The sequence below is a fragment of the Streptopelia decaocto genome, assembly GCF_964273445.1.
Source record: "Streptopelia decaocto genome assembly, chromosome: 2".
Lineage (NCBI taxonomy): Eukaryota > Metazoa > Chordata > Aves > Columbiformes > Columbidae > Streptopelia > Streptopelia decaocto.
Genome location: NC_138655.1, coordinates 64,073,543 through 64,097,122, shown reverse-complemented (window position 1 = coordinate 64,097,122; position 23,580 = coordinate 64,073,543). Strand labels below are relative to the sequence as shown.

General features: G+C 38.1%; 1 protein-coding gene across 2 annotated transcripts in view; it reads left to right on the top strand.

Moving 5' to 3' along the window:
- The window catches only part of ERP44 (endoplasmic reticulum protein 44), a 56,090-nt gene that overhangs the window by 26,972 nt on the left and 5,538 nt on the right, over nucleotides 1-23,580 (top strand). For both annotated transcript variants that reach the window (XM_082044743.1, XM_082044744.1), the window contains exons 5-11: nucleotides 8,758-8,942; nucleotides 9,365-9,480; nucleotides 12,647-12,704; nucleotides 14,089-14,205; nucleotides 18,014-18,125; nucleotides 18,588-18,729; nucleotides 21,914-22,016. In XM_082044743.1, the coding sequence (XP_081900869.1) occupies nucleotides 8,758-8,942; nucleotides 9,365-9,480; nucleotides 12,647-12,704; nucleotides 14,089-14,205; nucleotides 18,014-18,125; nucleotides 18,588-18,729; nucleotides 21,914-22,016 (833 nt within the window). The remainder of the gene's footprint in view (nucleotides 1-8,757; nucleotides 8,943-9,364; nucleotides 9,481-12,646; nucleotides 12,705-14,088; nucleotides 14,206-18,013; nucleotides 18,126-18,587; nucleotides 18,730-21,913; nucleotides 22,017-23,580) is intronic.

Genomic DNA, 23,580 nt, shown 5'->3' with positions numbered 1-23,580 from the left:
ATACATCAGTGAACCTCTTCTTCCAAATTTGTCAGGGCGATCTCCAGTGTTGTTTTCTCATTGCGTTTATATCAGTTTAGCCAATCTCATTTGATCAGGGGGGAAAAAGGGCTGCGATTATTTAATTGAATTGGCTTGGAGATGTCAAAGAAGCATGAGTGCAACAAATGGTGCAGGTCTTCACAACTGAGAAAAGGGCTAACCCTCCATTGTCAGCACCAAGATGATGTTCTGTTCAGGTCTTCCCTCCAGCTAGGAGTCATGGTGGACTGTGAGTTGAGTTCTGCACAGCCAGGAGGGGATCAGAGCTTTTCTGCTTTGCTGTTTGTACACATGCCAGCAAATGGTTGTGTATTTGACTTCTCTCCCCACCTTGCCCAGAAATACATGAAAACGGTATGCCAAAACTTCTGAATTTTATGCTAGTATTAATCCCTAAAATTGCTCTTTGATCCCATAATAAGTAAAAATTAAGGAATATCCTCTACACATTGAAGGGCAAATGGAGAGCACTGAGATTTTTGTTATGGTGCTTTTTACAGTTTAAGATCAGCTTTTTTGTTTAATGCTTCTGGAAGAACAGCATTCGCAGGCATAGTTTCTTTACAGTGGTTTGTGATTCCAGAGTTGCAAGTGGCTTCGAATGCCAGCAGAAGTTCAGTTCTAACCAATACTGATGGTAATATTTGGACTTTACAAAACTGTTAATTTATAAGAAGGATCACAGTTGGGAATGTGAGACATCACTCTACAGAGTTATTAATTTGTTTCTGCAGCACATCCCTGAGACTTAGCATTGAATTAATAGCTGTGTTGTAGTGTTCTGTTATAAAAATCTAGAGAGAGAACTTTACAGAACAGAAAAAAGTCAAATGCATATCTATGAAAAATAACTGATTTAATTTACATTTTTTTCCCATTTTGACAATCTCATTTTTTTTTGTGTTAGAGGGGATTTTTCCCTGTAATGAGAATTCTTGGTTTGAAGTGTCTTGATTCTTACTTGCAGATTTAAGTGAGTAAGTCCACTTCAAGCATCTTCCATTGGCACCGTTTTATTCTCTATTATGTACATATGCATGTAATTGCCCAACAATATAAGCACCTGTCTTGTGATCTTGAAGACGTTCTCAGTCATTAAAAAAATACTTTTAAGGGAGCAAACAGTATCAACTCAGTATCTGAAGTGTAAAATAAGCTGATTGTTTAAGCTGTGAGTAGTCACTAGGGAGTTTCTGTTTTATCCCTTCCCAAAGACCAGCAAAACCACTTCATGACCACGGGAAACTTAAATGCCTCTGGAATTAAATTGTTGAATCGCTGCGATATAGGACCCCCTTTATGGCCTCAGCTGGAAAAAAGGCATGACAGCATTCGCTTGGAGTATGTGAGCAGCTCTGAAGTGCTCAGTTGCCTTCCTGCATTAGAGTAGTTGGGATGTGTTAAGGAACGGATACCAAAGTAGAAAAAATCAATGCAGTTGTAACAAACATTCTGATTGGTTTTGTGTCAGCCTATTAAACCAGTCACTCTACATACTTGAAATTACTTTTGCATATAATTTTGTATATATTCTCTCTCTTTCATTAGTGAGTTTCTCAAATTTACTTGATTTAATTGAGAGGAAGAGATTAAGGACAGTCATGCTTTCAGTTTACTTGATGTTTACGGTTGTCCTTAAGTCTCATCTCAGTGTTTAACAGTCTGGTTGGCTCATCTTTTCATTGACTCAAAATATTGACAATGAAACTTTCTATAAAGTTCTCACAAAAGACTGTAGTAAAATCAGCCCGTGTTTGTTAAGGTTTACATAAGTCCTTGTTTTGTTTGCTGCAGCTTTAGTTATTTGGGTAACTTGGAGAGTCTTAGGTCTGCTGGATGCGCAGTGTTTAACCATGAGGTGTTCTTGTCTTAGCAGTTATGTGCCTCAGAACATTTTTTTCCCCACCCCAAGTATTTGAAACACTTTAGAAGCTTGTTGCTTGATCTCATGTGTACGTTGACTTGAGCTCATGAGAGCTTGTCACAGTGAAGTAAGGAGGAAATGCAGCTGCAGAGATTGTGTTCCTTCCCCTGGGAGCAAGTATGGTGGGCTAAGTAGTGTGAGGCATCAAGGAGTTTTGGTCTTTCTTTTCATTACCGGAATACTATGAATTTGCTGTATTCACTCTTTGTGTCTTTAATTTACGAAGTAGATGAGCATGACTTCTGCTGCAGATGCTGTAAAATATCAGAATTAAAAATAAAATCCTGTAATGAGAGATGAAGTGGTTTTTTTTGCAAGTTGCGTTGCCTTTTTGAATTAAAGTAGCAAAGCTACTGGTTTCTGTTGTTTATTTAATGGGTAGTAAGCAATGGTACATTTCATGGAACATAGTTATTGAGTATGTCCTAAAGTTTTAAGTATTTTAACTTTGATTTTAATGTATGTAATGGCAGCTTTTTAGTAAGAGAGTGGATGTTACTATATTCTGCAGCTTGGGCCTGCTGTAGTAGTTTATTAAAATGTTGGAGTCAAGATTGTTATTGCACTTTTTTCATTCCCTGTTTTACCTTTTGTATTTTTGTATGTGTTTACATATTTTAGCAACACTAGAAGGTTTATGCCAATATTTAGGGGTTTGTTATGCCTGCAGATTTCATACCACTAGTAGTTCAATATTAGGATGGTGTTATAGAGGTATAGTGGATTATTTCCATTACAAATGATCTGTTTCTTTTTGAAGCCAAGACTCTGTAGGGAATCCAAATAGCTGATTTCAGGCCACTCAAAAACAGCTTTCAGAATGGTCTGCCAGGCATAGGTACTTTCCATTTAATGCACTGTTATTGAAGCACACTGCAGGGCCCAACAGCTCACACCAGCTTCTGAGGGTAAAGCAAATTAAAGAGAATTATTGATGCACTGCCAAATGTTTGATGCTTAATGACAAAACCGTCATTCTGTCTGCTCTTATAGCCAATATAAAGATGTCTTTCTGGAAGGTGATAGGCCCCAATGTGATTAAATACAAAATCTGAATATTAACACTACATTAAGCCTTTGTGTGTGTTTTTTTTTTTTTTAATTTTACACCAGTTTATAATATTGTAGAAGATAATTAGAACTGAACTGCCTAAGTTAAGTCATCAGGCTGTTTTTAAGCTAGTGTGGAACATATACTAAAGGTGAATGTGTTGAAGCAGATACTCTTTCAGTTTCCAAGATCTCATCCTTTCATAACTTATAAATATCTAACTTCCACTACATAGTTTGCTGTTTAGATCTCTGGTGGTTTTGGTGTGTTAGATTTAGTAATTCATTTATCTTAAAAATTATGCATTTCTATTCCTAGTGTAATACCTAGTAAAAGTCACCTTCTGTATAAAATTATGGAAGACCTTTCTGCATATACATTATTAGAAAGGTTTTGTTTTGGTGGTGATGTTGTTTGTTTTGGGGGATTTGTTATGGGGTTTTTTGCTTGCCTGTGAGGGTTTTTTGTGCTTTTTTATCTTTCATGTTAAGCAGCAATGTTGGAAACTCACTTGATACCATGAATTTCCTGTGTTTCTGTTCTCTGTGATTGAATATTGCAATATAAAAGAACTGATGTTTATGGAGGAGAGTTTGTATTTTGAACAGTTTCTATTAATTCAATATTAGGCATTGTGGTACAGAATTCTCATCAATTACTTTTTGGGGTTTAATTCTGCTGCACCATTATTTCCTTTGATTTCTGAGTTCAAAAATAAAAAATAAAAGCTGGTTTGAATATGTTTTTTTGCTTCCAAACAGACAATAACTCTCTGGTGGGATGTTAAGAGGTGCTTTGCTAGACAGACTGTTGGGGGAACTCTTGTTCTTTCTTTGAAATCGTCCAAGGGTGGTTTTCTCATTCAGTGCAGTGAGCTTCTGGTCTCTCTGGGTCTGGCCATTCCTGTTATGTGTGCTAGTAATGTAATATGTAATGTAATGTGTGCTAGTGTTAGTTTTCAGAGGGTCACCTCGATGGTATTGCTGCTGTGCCTTCTGTAAGAAAAATAACTCAGTACGATAAATTTGGAAGTTCATAAATGAACTGTAAGTGAATCTGTAAACAAGTGTGAGGATTTCATTGTGTTCCTGCCACTTCGCCCAGAAAAAAAATACCGGTCTGAAAGAGTTAGCTTTGGATAAAATAAAAAGTGGAGGCGATTCGGAAAGGTTGTTGATGGCTCTCCTCAGGAGAGCCATTTTGTCAGCCTGTCAGAAAAGGTTATGGGATCCCAACTGATGGGGCCCCGCTAAGGGCAGGCATGGCTGTTGTGAATGCTCCTTTGCAGCAGAAGGTGGTCTAGATTTGCTATTTCCCAGCTTGTCGGTAGCTGAGTTTGATGTGGAGCATTGATTGCTTTTCTTGTACCTGTTTTGATCCGTCATACAAGTCACCAGTATCACAGTCATGGGGGTAGGATGCCTAATTGAGGTGGTCTCCCAAGTTCCTTTCTAATTCTGCTTCCCATGCATATTCCTGGGTGTTATGATTGTGGGCAAGCGTCACAAGAGGAGTAGGTTATCTGGGGAGAACTAATGCTGTGTTATGAAAATCTTAACAATAATGTGAATGTAGTGCTATATGTAGGAAAGTAGGAGGCAAAAAGGCCTTTTTAAGTGATCTTGAGAGAAAAAAGCTTGTGGAATAATAAGTAAAAAGGTACCTATCAAAGAGAGATTTCATTTGTCATCTGTAGTGTGCCCTGGCAGGCAGCCTGAGGCACTTCAAAAGATGTGATTGATCTCAAGTGAGCAAGCAGAATACTCATTTGGTAGTCCCAGCTTCAAATATACAGCTGAAGGAATTTTTTGCCTTTGAGAAGGAAGGTATTGCACAAGGGTGAGGAAGAGTTAAGGTTATTTGGCACAGAAAGATTAGCATTAGATCCAGTATATTTTATATATATATATATATAAAATATATATATTATATATATATATATATGTAGCTATGCAATTTCTATAAGCATCATGTAGAAACAAAATTAGGAAGGTTTGTACCTTTTAGGTACCTTTGTACCTGAAGAAAATGTCAAGTTGTAGCTGGGAGACATTTTTTTTCCTTTAGGTAGGTTACCCTTATCTGTTTCTAATACCTCTTTTCATCAGAAAACAGGCAGTGAGAATGTCTGGAAATATTTTTAAATTTAATTTAGGATTTACTATAACTAACGTGATCTTTGAATGAGTTCAAACAATATTCCATGTATTTGCATTGTGTATTTCCAATTTTAAAAGGAATATAATTTTGTAGTTGCTCTGCTTATGCTAACTCTACCTGTATCAAATGCCAGGACTTAATGAAGCATTTAAGGTTTACTCTATTTGACATTTGAATGAATTCAAACAATTTTTCATGTACTTGCATTTTATATTTTGTGAAAAGATGGTTTTCAAATACTTACTTCTGTAGCACTGTCATTTCTCTGTGTTAGCTCAAATACCAGTATTCATGGAATCTCAATGTAATTTGCAAAGAGCATGCAAGTTCTGACTTATGAAATAATGTTTGAATTCAGACTTGACAGTGGACATTTTATTACTGTTAATTTTTTTACGGAACTTCAGTACTTGATGAGGATCCCCATCCCTAGGGACTGCCATCTCCCATCTCGGACACCCTTCAAGACCCACTGAATGCCCATTCTGCAACCTGTGCATCCTCCTATAACAATGGAAATTACCTGAAGGAAATTTCCATGTTGTGAGACAAAAAAAAAGTGTAGTTTTGGTGTTCTTTTGCTGTGGAGTTCTCTAACAGTCTTCAATCTCAATGTGTTTCTGCAAAACCTTGATATGTAGCGCTCCTTGTCTCTTATCAGACCCTGATCAAGTTTTGATAGACAGATGTACTGTCAGACCAAAGGTCCTTCTATCAACGGGGAAGAAGAGCAACAAGTGCCTGGTTTGTTGACATTGTCTTCCACCCAGCAAATATGAAGTGATTCCTCCCCTGCTAAATTTGTTACCTTCTTGCAGGCAGCTCTTGGTACTTCAGCTAAAAAGTGATGGAATTTAAAGGAAGATCTAATACTCATAACGTTGAATATATTGGTATCTTCCCTTGAGAAATTTGTGTTAATTTGAAATAAAAGCACTCTGAATTTAGGACATAGAATGTCTTACCCTTAATTTTAACTGTAATTAGTGCACTAAGAAACTCTTCTGGGATATTTAGGAAACAGGTCAAGTCCTTTCTTACTCAAAATTTATAGACTGAATTCTGTGATATTTTATAATGATGCAAAGCTTGTTAGTAACTGGCCTTAGGTGGTGAAACTTTTCAAGCTTACTGGTTTGAGGGATGTTAAAGAACATTTTTGTGGAGCAGACCTGGTTCTTATTCCTTTGCTGTTCACCTTTTGTTTTCAGTTTGCAGATTCGTTTTAAGTTGTGCAGCTGGTACAAAGATTGTTTTCAGTAGTTTAAGCTTCAAGAGATTAGTAGTGTTTTAGCAGCAGTGAAGCCATCAGTAATTTTAATTGAAGGTTCTTCAGTCAGGAGGCTATTAAGATTTTTTGTTATCTCTTCGAAGTCCAAAAGAGGTGGAGAGCTTTGTGTGCTGGAGGACTGTTACAGGTGCAGTTCTATAGGGGAGTGACTTATTTCCAGTTGCACAGGGTTTTAATTTTCATTTGCAACTGAGAGGCGTATGTTAGCTGCCTGGTATCAGCAGTTTACTCACAGCAACTGGCTCTAAATAATAGTTTTTGAGAACTTCTGTCTCCAGTCTCTTTAACAAAAAAAAAAAAAAAAAAAGAAAAAAGAAAAAAAAAGAGTAAGCGTAAGACAGAAAGAAAATCTGCTTTGTGGTAAATATGTAATTGAGAAGAAAGGACATTCTTGTCAAAAAGGGTGAGCTGGTATGTTGTTCAGTACTGTGCCAGATATGCTGATGGGCCCTCATTTGGTTGCCTTCCTGCTGTGGCCAGTCCAGGTCACCTCAAGTGTCTGAGGAGTCAGTGAAAAGTGACAGGATGTGCATGCCTGGATGAAACTTCTTTGTCTCCAAAGGATAAATCCATCTGTTGAAGTTCACTGTTTCTCCCTTTCCTTGAGAGATAAAAGAAAAGAATGGGAAACGGGGTGGGTGTGGTTGACTGGAACAAGTCACCTCAAAGGATTAAGCAGCTCTGGAAAGTGGGCAGATTGCTTGTATTTTGGGATTTAGTTGGATTTAGCTGCAAACATGACTGAGATTTAGGTAAACTGGACCCTACTCTGTGATAGGGGACACCCAGTTTTCACAAGGGCAATGAGGTTTGTTTTGTTTTGAGGTGCATTTCCAGGGAAGGAGTAAACAGGAGAGCTTAATTAAAGAAGGCAAAAGGAAAGTGCTTGTGGAAATCTGCTTGGCATTACATGCTTTGTCCTTATTATTTGTTTTTAGTCTTGTTTTCCTAAGTGTATCTGCGAAGTCTGTCTGCTGACCTTGTTTCTCCAAACCTTCCTCATAAAACTTGCTTGAAGCTTTTTGCTCAACTTCAACCACCTCCAAAAGAGGCAAGGGCATTCAAAGCTATTAAGTATTTACAAACTTGGATTAAAGCAGTTGATGGATATTTGAGATGCACAAAACCGATTTGTGCACTGTAGCAATGGGTGCTGTAAAAACTGAAGGCTGGTGGATCTTCCGTGGTGTATCATGGACCACTTGCTGGTCCTGTATCAGTTTCCTCATCAGTGTGTAGCTGAGAACTGTCTGCAACAATTAGTGCTTCTTGCTGTGTCCCAGGGATTAACCAAAGTGGAAGATGGACAAAGGGACACTTAAAGTCCTCTGGTGGGGTGTAGCAAAGAACTGGATTATTGCCTTAGCAGTGGTTGAAGATAATGGGGCAGAGGATGCACAATCATGGCAAACCGGCTTTATTGGTTCTGCTCAGCTTTCTTCTTTGCTGCTCTTCTAATTTTACCGTAAAACCTCTTTTCATTTTTTCTTCTTCTTTTACATTCGTAAGTCTCACGAATAAATGACTTTAGTAATGGACCTGTTATATGAAGGTGAAAATAGCTCGTGCTCTTATGCGAGATGAACACAAATACGTGTTACTTTATTGTGTAAAGCTCTGTGTGGTCCAGGTCTGGAAGAACGCTGAGCTGCATGTAGAGATGTGAATGATGAACTGTCTCTAAGGAATGCTGGTACTGGTTGACCAGAGAGGTGTTTGCCTTAATTTAGAAACCTGAAATTTTGTGTTTTTCAAAACCTGAACAGCTCAGAACTGTAACAGCAGTCTTCTGACCTTCAAAAAATATTTTGCACAGTGTTCGTGTTCTCTAAAATTCAAGACATTATATTTCCAGCACTGTAATTGAGAGTGAGTTTAAAGAAAAATAGGGCATGATTTATTTTATTAAAATTTTCTCATGTGGATTAATTGAGATTCGGCAAGCTTAAAGGTTTCTCACGTTCTTGTTATGCTCTTAAATTGGCTTTCCTACTTGTTTATAGGAACTGTACTAAATGAGTGTAGCTGAAGTCAAGTCTTTACTTACCCCAGATTTTCGTCATGATTTTTAATGAAGATCAGTACATGTGAGAAATACTGTAGCTGATATCGGTTCTCTCCCTTATGGTGGTGGTTGTGTGGTTTTTTTTAGTTTGTTCTTGTTTTAAGATATGGAACAACTGGTTCAGAGATTCTGTTTAATAGACACATATACATGTAGAAGATACCACGTTCAGTATATTTCTGTATTTGTAGAGGTTTTTATTTATTTTCTTAATTTCTTTTTAGCGGATATAGCTCAGAGATACAGGATAAGCAAATATCCAACTCTGAAACTCTTCCGGAATGGGATGATGATGAAGAGAGAATACAGGGGCCAGAGGTCTGTGACAGCAATAGCAGATTATATCAGGCAGCAGAAGAGTAACCCGATTCGGGAGGTCCAGGATTTGGAAGAAATAAATTCTCTTGATGTAAGTGTTTCCATTTTATTCCTTCTGAATACATTATTTTTTTTTTTAAATGTTGAAGTGATCAAACATGTATTTGAAGTACATATTTACTACTTTTTTTCCATTCTGAAATGTTCTGAGTGCTTTTTTTAAACTGAGAGGAAAACTGGATCATTTCCAATATTACAAAAACTCAACTACCAAATTATTTATTTTACTTTTAATCATTTGAAAGAATCATACGTTCTCTTTGACATCTAATATTCCTCACTGGAAAAATATTCACAAGGATGATTCTGAATATTGAAAAGGCAGAAAAGAAATAACTTCTGCACAGTTATTGACTGTCAAATGAATGGCACCTCCATATTTAATATCCTTAGGGAGTAGCGATAGTTTTTGATAATTCAAGGCAAATTATAATTTAATCTTTGTTTTTACAGCGCAGCAGAAGAAATATTATTGGATACTTTGAGCAAAAGGACTCTGACAATTACAGAACCTTTGAAAGAGTAGCAAATATTTTGCATGATGATTGTGTATTCCTGTCTGCCTTTGGGTAAGTTTTAAAATCTGTTGATTTCATTACTTCGTTATTGAAATTGCTGTGAAATTCAACTTTGATTTTTTTGCTTCCTTTTTCTTTTTTTCAAAGAGTGGCTAGTATCTTAAATGTTTCTCGATTAGCATATCCATGCTTGTTCTGAGGGCAGCCAACCTGAGTTGTTATTAGAATTTTAAATTATTTTTTGGCCCCCCATATGACTTTTCATTCTTTTCAGGAATGCTTTTTAAAAAATCATTAGTAAGAGAACAATACTTTAAGATCCTCTCTCCTGTTGTTTGATTCTGTTTGCTTATGTCAACTTCGTATGATGAGAAATAGTCTCCAACCAGTGTTAGTATTTGGTTGTTGGACAGACACTGTTCTTGAAGTAGTTACTATGGGGTTTTGATTTTTTGGGGTTTTTTTCTTAGATATAAATAATAAGCAAACCTAATGGAACAGGTCAGAGTTTGATTATTTGTAACTTGCCCATGTAACTACAGATTCCACAGCAAGCTTGTCATTATTCTCTTCTCCAGTTGCCTGTTCACTTTCTAGCCTGGAGCTGTTTGTTTTAAAGAGCAGCTTTGGAAACTAAATATTTTGATCTCAGAGTGGCTGTGGCTCTCAAGCTTCCTGAAAAACTATATGTGAAAAGACTTCTGAGGGAGATACTGACTATATAATAGCGTTTTCCATTCATATTATATATAACAGAATGTTTCATGGGGAGCTGGTGCTGATCAGTCAAACTCTTCTGACAACAGGGCATCCTAACAGCCCCTGGGAGGGATTTTTGGTTTTGCTATGGACAGAGGTCAAAATGTGTAGGGTTTGTGAGGTATATGGTAACATGAGCTGTCATGGTCAAATTTCTAGTAAGCTAAAATAAACTCAAAACGAACTATTTGACAGTAAAAAATAAATCACTATCTGCTGTCAAGGCAGAACTGTTCCCTGCTATGCCAAAATTATTCTGGCTTCAGGTTGTTGTAACAGCTTATTTTTTTAAACTGCATTAATGGTACTTATTTGCAGATCAAAATACTCTTAAATCAGCTGATTCTTACAGTTCTGTGGTGACTGAGGTGACTGCAGAGCAAGGTTAATGAGAGAAGACTTGTAAGCAGGAGAGAGGAGGGATACTGATGAAGAGATTATTAGAGGTAGGTTTTAGAAGTAGAACTAGAGAGGGATAAATCTGAAATGTATGTAGACCAGGAAGAGAATGGCCTTGTGCCATTGAGCCATAGCATAGAAGCCAAATGCAGAAAACCAAAACAAACAGCCAAAAAATACTTTTTATCACAGAAGGCTCTGAACTATAGGTAACTCATGGAAGAGGGTGATGAATGTAGCAAGTTTTATGTTATCAAGCAAACATGGCAGGGGGATTGTGTGGTTCCAAGAGGTCCACCGTCTCCGTTACTTCTTCAAGAAGAGACAAAAGGCAAACTGAAGTGTTTCCCTTTTGGTAGTTGTTTTTAAAAGGTCCGTCTTCAGGTGTTTGGGATTTTCACATCATATCCCCACTTTATTTGAGTTACCTGAAACAAATCAGTGACAACTGCAGCTACTAAAGTAGAAGAACACAGAACAGGACCTTTTGGGTTCTACCACAGGCCTACCCTAGCACATATATTTCATTATAGATTATTATCAGTTTACAAAGCAGTTACTGGGCAGGTGGCTTCTAGGTCTTCACGTTGTTCTTATTCAGTGAAGGATTGTGTGGGATGCAAGTGGTTTAACTTGGTGTTGATGGTCACAAAGAAGCCTCATTTCACATTATGGGAGTAGTCATCATGTCTGGAATACGAAGATGCAATTTAAAATACACATCTCTATACTGGTGCCAATACTGATAGGTATAAAATACTATGCAAGACATTTTTTGTATATGATAAGAAAAGGATAATTGGATCAAATGAAATAAATAAAGCATAGGTACTTCAAGTGAAGCTTTATGATGTCTTTTTTTTTCCTTGACCCTCTAAAATTGTTCAGACCCCTGGAAGATTTACCTCATCCTGCAGTGTGATAAACTGAGTTATTTTTATTTCCTTTTTTGTCCTCTCCTTTGCATCTCTTAATTAGCCTTCACCAATACTTTTATTGAGTCCACAGAAGAGATACTATTAGTGGAGAAGCTGGAACACTTAGCTAATGTTTCCCAGAGGCTGACATGCTTTCGTTTTAACCTATGCTAAAAGGAAAATAAATTAGTAGCTCATTTTACTCTTTTGTGGCATATGCAACCAGTTAGTGCTGGCTTGCCAGCATGAGTTATAATAGGTTGGAACAACAAGGTGGTGAGGAGTCAAGTCCTCTTTTGGTGTCTGAAGGTGGTGAAGGGCTTTATTTCAGTTGAGAAGTTTCTTCCCTTATTTTTTTTTTTCTACTGTATTGGATGCATGGCTGTCCCCAATTGTTTGGAAAAGAGATAGTAATTGGGGGGGTACAAGCTCACAGCTTTCAGGGCACTCTGTTGTGACTGAGATTAAGGAACCATAGGATATCCCAGAGGCAGGGGAGGAACTTCCCAAGGTGACACTCAGTAAGCTGAATCCCAAGGAGGAGCTGCATGCGTTCTCCAGATACCTACATACCATGTCATTGGTGATCAGAAACCGTATTGTGTGTCTCGTACACCCCACATATGTTTTGAGGGTGAAATGGACAGTGTGGGCTTATTTGCAATCCATTTTCTCAGTGCTTGTGCCGATAGGGCACCTCAAAGCCCTTCTTTATCAGAGGAGATAAGATGTAAATTTCTAGTGTAAACAATAGAAGAGGAAGAATAAATGCGAACAAGTATCCGCCTTTCCTTCCTTAAGAATAGGTATTCTTTTTTTTTTTTTTAATTTACATGATTATATTAATTAATTCTTTCTCTGATGGTCTCTTATGCAAAATTGTACTAGCATTCATCACTTCAGTGCCTTTAGTCCACACTTCTAATCTTAGGGACACGTCTTGTTGACTTCCTTAATGCCATATTACCAAGCCAGGGCAAGTTTCTGTGGAGTCACTTTACAGTTTACTTTAAAGATGAAGGATTTTAATTCTCAAATTTTGAAAGAAAAATAAAAGTACAGCAAATTTAAAAAGAATTTTTGACATCTCAGTTATTTTATTTGTCTGTACCAAGACATGCTTACTGGTTGGTTTGTTGTAGGGCTGTTTCAAAAGCAGAGAGATTTAGCGGAGACAATGTAATCTACAAGCCACCAGGGGTAAGTGTAACTATGTATTTCATTCTGCTTATTGTCATTATATGTGAATATGAACAAATGGAGACTGTACTCAGAACATTCAGCATGTTACTACATCTGAAATCTTAATTTTACTTACCTAAATAATGTGAGAAATAGGGTCATAGGAACAAGTGTTTCTGAGTCAGTGAAAAAGATACCGGTCTCACTTGTTGCCAGTTAAGTGCACAAAACCTGTATCCGTCATTTTAAGTGTCAATGTCCAGAAATGTGTTTGGTTTGGTTTGGTTTTTTGGTTTTTGTTTTGGTGTATGTTGTTATTGGGATTTTTTGTTGTTTGTTTGGGTGGGGGTTTTTTGTGGTTGGTTTGTTTTCTTAGAAACATGATCAACTTTGTGTTCTATAGAAGTCTGAAAATATGAAGTTGGTAGACATCATATTTTTCAAAGCAAGTGACAAGTATTTCTGACTGTCACTTGCCTGTCTTGTGTGTCTTATTCCAAAAGAGCTAAGGGCTGTTCTCTTAACTTTTTAAAAAAGAAAGGAATTAGTAAAATAAACTCTCATCATTTGACTTGAGGGAAAATTCAGTACAGAAGAAAATCTACAAGAATGGCTTTTTAGAAACGTATCTTAAAATCTGCTTATTTCTCAAATTTAGTTTATGAAAAGAGTTGCTTGCAGAAAAAAACACACACACAAAAACACAAAACAAAACAAAAACAAGCACACCACCAATAACTAAGTGGGGAGGGACTTTCAAACCTTTTTCTGCAAAACCAGAATTTATTCGGTTACCTAATTTACAGCATTTCTGAACTAAGGTGTGATTAATCATGGCCACAGTTGCGAAGACACACCTCACTTCATGTTAGTCAATACTGTGATTACATTAAAAGATGGCAGAACCAAATTCTGAGTTAGAACTACTAACAAATAAAGGAAGACTTATGTATTTGGATCTCTTTGGCAAAGCAAATGTAAAAATAACAGCTTCAAGTCCTGTAGGACACTAGGAGGGGCTTTTTAGTGCGTCTTTGTCCGCACAAAGCAGCTTTGTATCTGCATTTAGTTTCTATCTCAATAGATTTTTTTTTTTTAGGTATGGAGATAACTATTTGTCAACAGAAGTCTAAATAGCCTTTATTTGAAGCGTCTCTAATTTGGAAACAAATATCTTTTCAATTATTCTTAAGTTGTCTTAAAAAGTGGAGTTGCCCACATAAATGAGTGTGTATAATATTTATTTGCCTGTGGTAGTTTTCTACCATAGTTAATAAAGATATTGTATGCATGAAGGTTGAATATTGGCTTTCAATATTTATATATATATTGTTACTTTATGCCAGGTGGGTAATCTTTGAACGTAGCAGTTTCTCAACTAGTATATTTTTCTTTTCAACAGGAAAATGCTCCAGATATGGTATATTTAGGCTCGCTAACCAATTTTGATTTGATTTATGCATGGACACAAGATAAATGTGTACCACTAGTTCGAGAAATTACATTTGAAAATGGGGAGGTAAGAATTTTTTATACCATTCTACTTTTGGGATTTCTTTCTCAAAACCAAAGTGTCTCTTTCAAGGTCTCTAATCCACACCAAAGAACTTTCTGCATGCTTTGTTTCCAAAGAAAATACCTGTCAGATAATGTCTTTTCTTTCTTCTGGAGTTTTTTGGTTAGACTTGAAATTCACTGGAGGCAGATTGGTAGGAGTTTTGTACACTGCCAAAATAAGAAGTTAGAATCACGCATAAAGATTGCATAAGAAATGCCTGGTGATTTGCAGAGTGTGGACACTTGTGTGTAAAGAATGTGTGTGCTGGTATGTACATATGGTTGTGTGACACCTTGGGTAGGTTGTATCATTTATCTAAAATAGGTACGTATTATTTATACAGATGTTACGACTAAATGCTGAATTAAGATCCATACATAAATGTTCTTTAAGTATTTTTTGCATCTGTTAAGACCTTGAAAAAATGCTTCTAGTCAGGGTAGAAAATACCCGTGTCAGCATGTCCACGACACTTTGAAAGAGCAAAATAGTTGTGAACTGTCCTTTAGTTAATATAATGAGCTTTTAAAATGTAATGTTAAAAGTTAGTAGTAGAAAAACATTATGGTATTAACAGCTTCCAAAGCATTGGATGTGATATCTTTTTCCTTTGATCAATCTGTGTTTAAACACTGGTACTTTCTGAATCTTTTTAGCTTCACGTGCTCTTTCTGCTGGGTTTCTTCTTTTAGTTGTAACGCAAATTTGTGAGTTTGCTTTTAAAAATCTCATTATCCTTATTTTCTTTCAATGCCTTTCTGTTTCCTTTGATAACTTACTCCTCTTCCATCTATTTCCAATATTATATATATTTATTTGTAAAATAACCAAAAGGAAAAAAGTGTCTTTGGTATCTCACAAAGAGTATTTGTACGTAGCCACAGCATCTGCTAGGAATGCTGTTGAGGTTTGTAACAAACTACAGTATGTTGTCCACACTGGATCAGAAACCAAAGAATCAGTCATATGATTCAGTCTGAGTTTGCACACTTTGGGGTTTTTTTTTATCCTGAATCTGCAGCGTAGGTAACTCTGAGTGCGCACAACACCTCAGGTTACGTGACAGAGATGGGGACAGGGTGGGATGTAGAAAATGGTGTAAGCACAATCTTCTAGTCCAGCCTGCCAACTTTTATTGGAAAGTTCTGTTGGTTAAACAAATTTTAGTGCTTCATTTGCAACTCAATATGTAAAAGATGCCCCATGTTAACATCTTTAGAAGCGTGTGGTAGATTTTCTGTGTACTTTTCCCAGGGCGAAGCTGGATTCTGAGCCTTAGAAGCCAAGGGCCATCACTCTCAGTTTCCACCACATTGTGTTGTGGTTTTTCTGGTTGTTCCCTTAACCCTCAGTTCCTGTTTACTTAAGCAGGGATTTACAATTCCAATGTCACATTTTGCCTAGCAACATTTGTTTTAAAATTTCAGTGCTGCCAGTACCCAAACAAATTTAAACATGTCAAAATGGAGATACTTCTTCCTGCTGAAATTGTGTGGTGTTTAAATGGGGTCTTAATGCATACCACAATATTACAGGGTAAAAATATGAAGTGCTGTGACTGTTAAGCTGTGTTTATGGTACTAGAATACTCTATAAATTAGGTAAAGACAAAAATTTCTACCACAGACTTTAAATTCAATTTTAAAACCAAAATTTGCCTCTGTAAACTGCTGGTAGGTTTTTTTTTCCTCATTTTTTTAATGAATGTTTTCATTATCTGGTAAGTGTCATGGGCAGGCCAGCTGGGAAGGTGTCCAATCTGAACAGAGTTCATCACTGTGCCTTTAGAAAATACATAGTAATGGAACTCGGAAGCAAGGGCTGCAGCTTGAGAAGACTGTCCATCAAGAGACAGTGCCTGTACTTGACACGAAAAGGCTGTTGGGATCAGTAATACCATTCAGAAGAAATCACCATTTAACCTATAATCTCTGTGTATAATCTCTGTAAGTTTGCACACTTTGTTGCACACTGTGTTACATGAATACAATGAACTATGTGGTCTAACAGTGCTGCTGAACTGTTTTTGAAAGGGTAAAAAGTTTCTCAAAGGTGTACAGAAGTGATGCTAGAAGGTTGCATCTAATGAAAAATCTTTTGATGTTCTCAGTGCCAGACGAGACAGTAACTTTTGAGGGGGCAGTCCAAAGCGAATGAAACAGCTGTTCCGCTTGCTGTGTGTAAAACGTACTATGAAAGCTGGAATAGAAAAGCAAATGAAAGAAGGTACTTCATAGAAACCAGTTAGGGCCAAGATTGGCAAGGCTTTCAAGCCAACTGCCCTAACAGCCTGTTTGGAGGTGAATTGATCTTGTGAATACGACTATGCTGAGGTTGTCCTTTTAGCTGCTTGCAAGCAGGAGGGGAGCTTAGAGCCAGAGCACCAAGCTCCCTTTGGGAGTTCTCCCTCTGGAAATGTGCCTGCTGAAGTGAGTGAGGAAATGGAGCCATAATTGTAGTGGTACAAAACAGACTTTATTTTCCCCATCCTCTAATAGGAGAGGAGACTGAGACCCAACTGAATTCGTGTGCATAAAAATGAGAATGAGCAAATATGTTTAGTGGTTGTTTTAGGGTTGGATTGGAAAACTTGGATTTTGTCAAGAGCACTGAAGTTCTGAGGATCTTTGCAATCTGCTGTTGAAAGACCACGTTTCAACTTACCTGCTAGACTTGGTTGAAGGGAAAATGACCGTCATTTCATGTACACAACATAGCTGCCTGCCTACTTATTAGGGAAGGCATTTCTTTCAACTTACTTCAAATCAGAAATATCTGAAGAAACTCTTACTTTGTGGCAGAATGAATGAGTGCGATCTTTTTCAAAAAACATAGATTTTATTCTGATACACGCTGGAATCAAAGAAATAGCAGCACTTGTGCACCAGTTGTGCAAATGAAAGATAGGCAAGACTGTAGGCATTTGTTAGATGAGAAGTTATTATTTCTTCAGTCAGGCTCTAGTGAGTTGAGCCAATGTTCAAATGTGCCTAAAAATCACTTTGGAAGCAAGCAAATGCATGTGGTTCATGTTTTGTTTGGGTTCTGAATAAAAGAAAAAATCCCACATAAATGGTTCAAGGAGTTCTTACGTTTACCTGTCCACGGACAGAGATCTTTAAAAGGCACTTGGGCTGCAAAAATGCATTCTTATGAGGAACTATAGCTTGCCTGTCCAACAAAGGTCTTAATTTCTTCATCAATTTTAGTAATATAGTAATATAGTAACCTGTGAATTTAATAATAGTGCTATATGGATGACCAGTCAGGACACACTTACTAGCAAAAGAGCAGTACTTGATCATATCTGATATAGCTACATCGTTAGCTTCTTTTTTTTTTAATAGTGTCTTATGCTAAGAAAACACCAACTTACTACATGAACCAAGCTAGGACTGGGTCTAGAATACACCCTCAACTTTTCATAGCACTTAATACTATGCTGTTCAGGCCTTATTGCTGTTTCTATGAAGATGTGTTTTCTCAGAATTGGGCTATTTCTTTTGAGCAAGTATTCCAGTGCGAGTGTGTCCTTTCTGGAAATGCCGATAATGAAAAACCTTCATCCTTTGTGCTGTATATGATAAGTGAAGAAAACATGGCTAAATGTCACTCAGGTATCTTAAATGAAGGGTCAGCTGTTAACGCCTTTAGTCCTGTTCTTTCAGCTGTCTTTTAAGTGGAAATCTCAATGAATTATTGGAATGACTTACTTAAAGTGTCCTTAAGAAATGGAAGAAATGAGATTTGTCGCTTGTTTTCTGTGCAGGAACTGACAGAAGAAGGCCTTCCTTTTCTCATACTTTTCCACATGAAAGACGACTTGGAGAGTTTAGAGAAATTCCAACAGGAGGTTGCACGACAGTTAATAAGTGAAAAAGGTTTGTAGGAACGCCTACTACTTCTTGTTTTTACTGGTATAATAGTTTTCAGGCAAATTCAGTCAAGTGGAAGCAAAGGCCACACAGAGTCTGAGCCTTAAAGCTCTTGAGACCAAAGGGCTTTATGTACTTTTGACAATGAGGACCGACTCCTCTGGAAATTATTAAAATAGATATGCAATTTATTAGTAAGTTACTATTTCAGAAATCGTACTTGTCTAAATGGCTTAATGCAGTTTGAGAGGCCATTAAACAAAACTTCGGTTTGTATTGTGGCCAAAAGCACTGTAAGAAACATCCATTATTTTGATGGTGTTAGTCACTTCAATCTATTTTCAAGTGTTCTACTTATGTAGTATTTCCACCTTTGTATTAGTTTTGAAAGTGGTTATAGGGTTTCAAGATAATCATAATCATTGAAAAAAATCTTAACGTGGATTTTTGTTTCCTCCCAATTTTAAGGTACAATAAACTTCCTCCATGCTGACTGTGATAAATTCAGGCACCCACTCCTCCACATTCAGAAGACTCCAGCAGACTGCCCGGTTATTGCCATTGACAGCTTTAAGCACATGTATGTCTTCCCAGACTTCAGCGACTTGTCGTAAGTATTTCTCTTTGTGAATTTAAATTTAAGAACAACAAAGGAAAATATTTGCTTGTATTATAATTACTACTGTGATAGGAAGATGATGAAATCTGGAAGAGGTAACACTGCCTTGATTCAGTGTCAGAGCCTTAAAGTGATATGAACTGGTGTGAAGTCATTGTTTAAATGGGGTTGCATTGCTTTATGTAAGAAGGGAATCTCACATGAAGTTTTTAGATGCTGCTCTTCTTTGAATTGAAAGTTTTGCTATTTTCCACAGTAGTTAGGCATTCAGTATTTTTAGTGGTGATCTAGATATATCAATTAGCTTAAAACATTCAAAATACAGCGTTTCAAAAAGATAGACCCGCTTTGCAATCACTGTATCTCTTTATTTAGGTCTCGTTTATAAAAAGGTTACTAAAACTTGATAACTCATTAAACCAGTTGCAAATTGTTATGTCATTGTAACATGTTGCTGCTATTGTGAAATATAGTGCTTTGAAACTGGGTCCATGTTTTTGAAACACCCTGTACTATATGGTATGTTTAAGTGCTGTGTTATGCAATGATTACTGTAAAACACATCATTAAGAATTCCCAGCCTGCTGGTTCGGTTTTTCCTGCTGTGCAATTCCACCCTTCCTGCATTTCACCTGGAAAGCTGGCAGAGAAATCCTTGTTGTGTGGGTTTCCAGAATTTTCCTTGTGCAGCTTGGAAAATACCTGATCATCAGCATGTTATCTTCTTGAAATATGAGAGAGAGAAGTATCAGGGTCCTTAAGCGAAACACCACTTTGATATCCCACTACATCATCCTATCTCTTCATGTTGTCCTGCCTTGGAAGCAGATGTTCTATCTCCCCTGGTTCAGTTGAAGATGTGTAAATATTTTTAGGGTCCTTCAGCATGACAAAAGTGTTGAGGTTGTGTGTTAAACTCCAGTTTTTGTTTCAAAGGAGGCACCTGCACATACACCGCTTGTTAAGTCCTGGTTAGATGCCTGGGCTTCGCAACTTGAATTTTTGCCCATTTTAAAAGCTCAGGCTATTTCATTTCTGTCAAAGTTGAGGATTCAAAGCTCAGATTTAGCATGCAGTGTGAACGTAACCCTGTGTCTAATTTTGCCATTCCAGCAGGCATTTTTGTACCTGAAATGTTCACATTTGGAAGAAGGCTTCAAACCTAGCTTCTCCCCATCATTCTCTATGGGCCTATTCTTAAATTTTAGTCTCTGTTTGATGTATCTCAAATAGTGGTTTTCAAATATCCAAAGCTATGTATTTGGGAAACTCTGATGGTGACTATTTTTCTCCCTGTGTTCCATTTTCTTGGGAGGATCAAGCTCACTGCACATGCTAGTGCTTTAAAAATATAGTGGGATATTTGCTTTTTGAAAGCACCCTATTTATTGTCACTTTTGAAACAGGCCTAAAATAAATTAATATCTCATAAATGGAAATAGAAATGTTTAGTTTAGACTTTGCGTTATGTTTCTTAACACATTCTGTTTCTGTGAAACATTATCAGAATAATTAAAGCTACTTGCGTGTTTGTATACCAGTTGTTACATACAAATGAAGATGAGAAAGATGTCAGGATTGTAGACAGTTGCTTAACGATAAATAATTATTCAACCTTACTCTAGGAGATTGAGCTGATGCTTAGAAATACGTAACAAACAGTTGGGAAACAAGGAGATCTTGGAGCTCCTGGGGTGATATTCTTTTGCGTGTCTGTGTGTGGTTTGGATTTTGGTTTTGGTTTTGGTTTTGTTTTGTTTGTTTTTTATAGGTAAAAATCTTAATTCTGAGACTTTCATCTACCTGCAAGGATTTTTGCCACTTTAGTACATTTTCTGGACTCACTTTACAAACTGGCCCCAGACTGTCTGTTGTAATCTCAGTGCCGCCACCAACCATTATGGTTTGGATGGTGCTTTCAGAACTGGCCCACTAAAACATTTCTTGTCTCTTTAGGGAGTTATCTTTTTGGAGAATAGCCACTTCATAACAAATGGGATAACCACCCAATATTTTGTCCTCATACTTTGGCCACCTGGCCCTATTCATCCTGCTGTTCCAGGTCAGAAATGAGAGCAGGGAGTGTTCAACAGATGAGTTTGTAGCTTCTCAGTGAGAACTGGCTGAGCATCAAGAGGCTGTAGGCACCAAATGCCCTTGCTGGGTTAGGAGAGGAGAGGCTGGAGGGGAATGTCTCCAGCAGGGTTGCCTGACCTGGACCAGGGCAGGAGCCCAAGGGAAAGCAGGGAGCAGTGACTCTGTCCCTGCAACCAGGCTGGAGTGAACCCCCTTCTCTCCATCAGTACTAATTCCTGATCTTACCTGGGAAGGGGAGAGACGCCTCCAAGTACCACTGTAATACTGATTAGTTACAGACGCTGCTGTAGTGATACCCTCTGACTATGTCATGCTATAATATGTTTTATCCATAGAGTTTTCTGATGATCTGAAACACTGCGGATGTCCTGTCTGCCCAGACTTTGCCCCTCTTTCCTATAAGTAGTAATGGGTCTGATGAAAGACTCCCTACAAAACCTGTCTCCATTCGTACATTACCTTTTGATTGCATGCATAGTGCTCACGTTATCGTTTTTTATCTTGGATACTTACTAGAACAACTCTTCATTTTAAGCTCTTTAGTCTATTTGACGTTTCACAAATAAAATTGGATGCTGTAGTTTAGCACGTTTGCTGTGGGTGACAGTAGATGATCTCAGATTAGATTTACATTGATACCCTCTTAGTGCTTATCTCTAGCGTATATGCAGTTGCTCAGGCACTAGAGAGCCTTTCAAAGATGTTTTGTCAATACTGCTACCCAGCTGTCATTTGTATCTGTAAACTGTGCATTTGGAACCTGCTGTTCCCTCTTACATTATGGTTAGTGGGGAGCTGCAGTGACTATACAATGAAGTTATCGGCTAGTACAGCTCTGTGGGAGTTATTGAAAAGATGAAATACTTGCTGTGTTCTCAAGAGACAGTGGGAAGAAAAAGAAGCTGGTAGGATACCTTAACAAACCATTTGGCTTCCTGTCCTCTATTAATCACCTAAAAGTAGACATAGTGTGCCAGATAAACAGAAATTGGCTACTCTAAACAGTGCACTTTAACTCTTGTGTGTTTGGACTTAACTTGTAATAAACATGTGGGTGTTTCTGTTGGATTTGTTCCAGAGTCCCAGGTAAACTGAAGCAATTCGTACTAGACTTGCATTCTGGAAAATTGCACAGAGAGTTTCATCATGGCCCTGATCCAACTGATGTAGCACCTGGTCAGGTAAGGTTACAACAAGTATATTTAATTTGGCCATTTAATAAAGAGCTTTTTTTACTACTTGTGAGAACTATACTTTCTAACATGAGTGTACTTTTAACTTTAGTCTCTGAAAAGATAAATCTGTTTATAGAAGCATAACATAAGCATAAAAGAAACTCTTCCTTTAACTTTGTTTGGATAAAGGCAGGGAGAGCATTAGGGGGAAATATGGTACCTGTTTGCTTTGAGTAAAAAAAGAATCATTAAGTCATTTTGGTTGGAGAAGACCTCTAAGATCAGAGTCCAACCATTAACTTAACACTGCCAAGTCCACCACTAAACCACGTCCTTAAGAACCTCATCTACGCATCTTTTAAACACCTCCAGGGGTGACAACTCAACCACTTCCCTGAGCAGCCTGGCCCAGTGCCTGACAACCTTTTCTTGTTAGGACATTTTTCCTCATATCCAATCTAAACCTCCCTTGGTGCAACTTGAGGCCATTTTCTCTCATCCTGTCACTTCTTGGGAGAAGAGACCAACACCTTCCATGCTACAACCTCCTTTCAGGTAGTTGTAGACAGCGATCAGGTCTCCCCTCAGCCTCCTTTTCTCCAGGCTAAACAGCCCCAGTTCCCTCAGGCTTGTGCTCCAGGCCCCTCACCAGCTTTCTTGCCCTCCTCTGCACTCTCTCCAGTACCTCAATGTCTGTCTTGTAGTGAGGGGCCCAAAACTGAACACAGGATTCGAGGTGCAGCCTCATCAGTGCTGAGTACAGTGGCACAATTACTTCCCTAATCCTTCTGGCCACACTATTCCTGATACAAGCCAGGATGCTGTTGGCCTTTTTGGCCACCTGGGCACACTGCTGGCTCATGTTCAGCTGCTGTTAATCAATACCCCCTGGTCCTTTTCCACGAGGCAGCTTTCCAGCCACTCTTTCCCGAGCCTGTAGAACTGCCTGGGGTTGTTGTGACCCAAGTGCAGGACCCAGCACTTGGCCTTGTTGAACCTCATGCAATTTGCCTCAGCTCAGTGATCCAGCTGGTCCAGATCCCTCTGTGTGGCCTTCCTACCCTCCAGCAGATCAACACTGCCACCCAGGTTGGTGTCATCTGCAAACTTACTGAGGGTGCACTTTATCCCCTCATCCTCATTGATAAAGAGATTAAACAGAACTGGCCACAATACTGAGCCCTGGGGAACACCATGTGTGACTGGCCACCAACTGGGTTTGACTCTGTTCCCCACAATTCTTCGGGCCCGGCCATCCTGCCATTTTTTTCCCCAGCAAGAGTATGTCCATCCAAACCATGAGCAGCCAGTTTCTCCAGAAGAATGCTGTGGGAAACAGTGTCTAAGGCTTTACTAAAGTCCAGGTAGATACCATCCACAGCCTTTCCCTCATCCAGTAGTTGGGTCACCTTGTCATACAAGGAGATCAGGTTGGTCCAGCAGGACCTGTCTTTCATAAACCCATGCTGACTGGGCCTGATCACCTGGTTGTCCTGTATATGCTGTGTGATGGCATTCAAGATGATCTGCTCCATAATCTTCCCCAGTACCAAGGTTAGACTGACAGACC